The 5,277-nt window shown below is 40.9% G+C and overlaps 1 protein-coding gene across 1 annotated transcript; it reads right to left on the bottom strand.

Moving 5' to 3' along the window:
- Nucleotides 1-217: 217 nt before the first annotated feature.
- LOC148952741 (uncharacterized) lies at nt 218-679 on the bottom strand. Its single transcript, XM_089087766.1, has one exon. It carries the CDS (start codon nt 677-679, stop codon nt 218-220), a length of 462 nt encoding a protein of 153 aa, XP_088943892.1.
- Nucleotides 680-5,277: the final 4,598 nt, after the last annotated feature.

Here is a 5,277-nt window from a genome sequence, read left to right as displayed (position 1 = left end):
AAGTGCTGAAGCCTTGGCAATTCGAGATGTAAGCTCTTTTGTGATCAAACCATCATTCGAAAGAATAGATCCCAGGTAAGTGAAGTCTTCGAACACATCTAATTGGTTGCTTCGGTATGTTGAGTTCCTTTACAGTAAAACGGGGCAGGGGAAACTCAAGAATCCTCACTTTGGTTTACTGCCAGTTGATTTTCGGTTCGACTTTTGAGGGTTTTTCTTAAAGCACAAGTAGAGCTTTAGTGACCTTTTTGATGGTGCTCGTAATCAGCGCTATGTTGTCAGTGAAGTCAGCATCAGAGAGTACCCAGTCTCCGAACTGATGACTGAATTGAAGGAAATTCATTGTGCTGGCCATAACATGGTCTATGACGCAGTTGAAAAGCTCGGAAACGGCGGCGCAACCTTGCCGGACGCGAGTCTTTACCGCGAATGTGGGACTGTGTCTTCCATTGACTTGCGCGAAGCTTTCTATATCATCGTAAAGCTTTTCAAAAAGTGAGGAATATTTCTTGGGTAGACACGTAGCTCCGAGCATCAGCCAAAGTGAACAGCGATCAGCAGAATCGAAGGCAGCCCTAAAGTCCACAAACGCGATGTACACTTTTTGGTGGAACTCTCGCGTCTTCTCAATCAACTGGCGCATAGTACACATTTGCTCCGTCGGCGACCTGCCGGGCATGAATCCGGCTTGCTGGACTCTTCTCTTTCTACGCAAAACGGTGGAACACCTGTCAAGGAGTGACATGGCGAAGAGTTTACCAGGAATGGAGAGAAGCGTGATCCCACGATAGTTGGAGCAGACTTGACGGCTACCCTTACTTTTCCAGAGCGGCAATATAATGCCAGCACTCCAGTCATTCGGTATGTTTTCTGTCGTCCATACAGCAGAGAAGATTATCTGGAGCGACAGAATCATCACTGCACCCCTGTACTTGAGGAGCTCTGGAGAAATACCACAGACGCCGGGGGCTCGATTATTATTTAACCGTTGTACAGCATTTCGGATCTCAAAGGTGGTAAGCGGTTGCGATACGAGGTAGGAAGTAGCCTCGGGTGTGGTCATTGCTGCTTGAATCAGATCAGGGTCGGGATGAGCAACTGCCTCGGCATTCAAAAGCGTTGAGAAGTGACTGCTCCAGGCAGAGAATTGGCCTGCATCGTCATCCGGCATGCTTCCGTCAGAAGAAAAAGCACGGCTCATGGTGGAAGTCTTCCCTTCCGTCAGCTCGCGGAGGTTTTGTAGAGGGAGCAGGTGTATCCTTTTCTCGAGGCATCTTCAAGATCAATGGTTTTCTTGTCGACAAAGGTCTTCCTATCACTGTGCAGTAGGCTATTGCGCAGGCCATTGAGTCGTCTGTACTCTGGCATATTCTTTGCTAAACGGGCCTTCCGGCGCAGCTCGATTACAGACAGAGTCTCCTGGGATATCCAGGGTTTATTCTTGTGTCTGCTGCGGCCAATGGTTCTGCCAGCAGAATCGAGTATATTATCTTTGAAAGACTTCCAGGCTACTTCTGGGTCGTCCAGAACTTGGAGGCAGCTAAACCGGTTAGAGATATCGAGAGCATACTTCTGTTGCATCTGCGATGCAGCCAGACTACTCAGATCGAGCTTGGGAGGCAGTCTCTCTTGTCCTTGTGCTGTCAGGCGTAGCTTGAGTGTGGCAAATACAATCCTATAGTCTGTGTTTCCATGGTCGGTCGACCTATAAGTCCGGCACTTGGTTATTGATGAGCGCCAGTGACCCGAGATCATAACATAATCGATCATCTTCTTTGTCTGGCCGTCGTTACTATACCAAGTGTATTTGTGTGTATCTCGTCTCTGAAAGAGCGTGTTTGAAATAACCAGATTATGCATATTGCAGAGCTGGAGGAGTCTTTGTCCGTTGTCATTCAGTGAATCTGGAGTCACAGGGCCGAGAACACTTCTCCACACGCCCTCACTGTCATTTACCGTCGCGTTAAGGTCTCCCAGAAGAGTGATGATGTCGTGGGGTGGGACTCTAGACAGGATCGCTGAGAGCTCCGCATAGAACTGATCCTTCATTTTCGCAGGACTCGGATTGGTGGGAGCATAGCATACAATAATTTTCCACTTTCCATGCTTGTGCTGGAGCTGAGCTATCAGTATTCTATCTGAAATTTGTTTATAGGAGAGAAGGCACCTCTTGGCTCTGGCGTTCAGTACAAGGCCTAAACCATTTGTCTTGCTTTTTGGTTCACCAGACCAGATCAGGTGATATCCTTCACCAATATCCTCGTACTCTCTTACGACAAGGCGGGTTTCCGTTAGGCCAGCCACAGTTTCATTCAAGCGTTTTAGCTCATAGGCAAGCATTGATTTAGCTCCAGAACAGTTGAGTTTGAGTAAGTTCCAGGTGGCGAGTCGTATTCCACCTTTGTCAATGAGGTTCATTCGATGGTCTAAAATCAGTCCAGGGACGTGCTGGGGTCGTGGAAGGTAAAGGGGGGTAGGTCATCCGAGGCAGTATCCTCGTTGTTCGATGCGGTAAAGTTTTTGGGTAGTGGGTTGCATGCCCAACCGTCTCTAGGCCTGGGATATAATTAGAGCTAGGACTTGCGAAGATACTGAGAGTTCCTATGATCGGCTCCATCAACCTCATAAGGCTCAAGCTGTCAATTGACATAGAGCGGTTAGTTAGGGAAAACCCCAGCTCCAAAGGTACGTGGTCAGCAGTCATAGTCTGTCTCATTCTGGACGAACTCCATCCTACTTATACTTATAAGTTATACTTATAAGTGCATACTTTCCTTTTAAGTAAAATTTCGAAGAGAGAATTATGACACAAGGTTGGATCTTTTTTATTAATTTGTTGTAAAATTCTTGCAATTAAATGACTCCTAAGCCGACAGCCTTTGTTCTTCCAAAACGATGCTTACTGTTGAAAATGAAAATGTTCCTCTTGTCATAAAGATAAATATGCAAAGTGTATGGGAAACTATAGTGTTCCATACTATTTGATGCATGTGGTTAATAGTTGGTGACGACAAAAGTAAGATTTGAAGATAATGAAAAAAGAAAGTGAAGCCTATTCAGATTGGCCTTAAATAAGAAAAATTGTCAGACAAATTAAATATTTAGATTTGACATTCCACCCTCCATTTACAAAATCATCTTTCTTCAGTTTGACACAATTTTTTTTTCTTCCTTGTATTCATTCAATAGCTTATTTATGGCTTCCAAGGCATGCTCACATGCACAAATATTTTTTTTTAATATGCAAGAACTTAACTGTTTAATATTATTTGCTCGTGAATTTGAAAATTATTTATTTTATATATTAAAAATTTATTTTCCAATTTGATTTTATTCATTGACATAATAACAAATATTAAGCAAGAGTGAGACAAGGAGTAGCAATATGTCTTTTAAGGACACAAATCAACCCTTAGTTATTATAATTATAGTTGCTACATTCATACTTCGCATATAAGGACATTCATTAACTCTAAAAGTCTTTATGGGCCATGGCTAATACAAAAAAATATAAAACTATCGAAATCATAAACGAATAAACACTCTTAAATCCAGATTGAACAATAAATAAATTATAGGAAATGATCCCTATATCTCATACCTGTGTCCACATACTTTCCCAACTTCTTAATCCCTATAAAATTTCTATTACTAAATATTATATCCACGTATTTCCCTCTCGTACTTCACCCCGGAAAAAGTTTCCCTCTCAGAATATTCAATTCTTTACAAAAATTTAAAAAATGAATTAAGTTATCCTGTATAGAAACCTCTTTGAATTGACGTTAGATTAGATACAGTGAATATTGTATTTTTACATATATGTTAGAAACGTCAATCGTGCCAGGCTGTTCATTGTTTCGAGCAGAATTCTGTTTAGCATATAACCGCCACCCCCTTCCACCTTAAAACTCCTAGATAGTTCTTTCAGTGGTTTGGGTCTGGGGCAATAGCTTTTTTTCTTGCATTTTTTTATTCATTAAATTAGGTTGTATAGTGATTTAACTACAATTTAGATATTTTTGCCAATTTACAAACGTTTGCTTTTGTAAGGTCACGGAAACAGACAAATGTGTTTTATAAGGCTCTGTAAACCTAACTGCCAACCTCATTCCAATTATACCGAACCTCACTGAAATAAAAATAAAGTTATTTTAGAAATCTGTGTGAGGACTTAACTATTGCCTATTATATAATTGTATCAAGTGCATTAGGTTTTGCACCTGGTTCAAATAGTTATCCCCCACGGTAGCAACATATTTAGTTCATTTACTCTTTACATAACCTCTCCTTAGAGATGTATGAAAAATATATGAAATGAGATAAAATGTATGAGATCTATGAAAGCTCGTCCTTCAAGAATGTAACCTTTTTTTACATTGATTGTACAAAAAATAATTCAATTAAAAAAAGTCTAAATTTATTTTGTCAAAATAATATACAACCTAAGCACACAGGGGTGCCTATTCACAAAAGTTTAGGGGGGGGGGCTTTAATTGAGACACAAAAATATTTATTTTTAAGAAACCAAGAGGAAGGAGCAGGGACGTCCCGAGGCTCATTTAGTTGGGGGGGGGGCTGATCTTTATAAATTTTACCGAGTCGATACATGATTTATGCCGAATTTTCGGCAGAAATCAAGAATTTTGCTAAGTTTCGCCTGATTTTGAAAAATTTCTGCCGAAATTTCGCCTTCGGGGAAAATTTTTACCGAATGCCCAAAAAATTGGGGGAGGGGGTGCCCCCATCCCCCTCGGGACGCCCCTTGGAAGGACTCTAAAGAAAGTTTGATGTAAAACAAAAAAAAATTATAAAAGCAATGAATGGAACAAAGAGAACCAGGGTGATTTTCAACCAGTTGAAAAAAGCGAACTAAAAAGACACAAGCAGATATCTCCGCAAAGACCTCCTCGGTGTTAAGGCAAAGAAAAAAAGCAACTAGCCTTGCACAAGTGAAACGAGTACGCTGCTGCTAGTGAAAACTAACAAAACAGAAGACGCGCTCAAGGAAGACAAATGCCTGTCGAATGAAAGCCTTTGTCAGCACGTCAAGGTCTTGTCCAAAAAATAGTATTTATTGTTTTCCAGTCCAAAATTATAAACGGTCGATTGAAAATGATTTTACTAACATCCTTACTTGAGCTTCTTTTAAAAAGCCAGAGAAAGACGGTAAATTATTTTCTTGGAAATCGCTCTAGCTTCTTAAGTTAATAAACTTTCGAATTTGCCATAGCCATCTATCACCAGTCACAGAATCAGAACCAATTCAGAGTAAAC

Source organism: Artemia sp. Qi Xiang Cuo, chromosome 4 (genome assembly GCF_049724085.1).
Source record: "Artemia sp. Qi Xiang Cuo chromosome 4, ASM4972408v1, whole genome shotgun sequence".
Taxonomy (NCBI): domain Eukaryota; kingdom Metazoa; phylum Arthropoda; class Branchiopoda; order Anostraca; family Artemiidae; genus Artemia; species Artemia sp. Qi Xiang Cuo.
The sequence above is the reverse complement of the archived record's forward strand: the minus strand, read 5'-3'. Positions and strand labels throughout refer to the sequence as shown.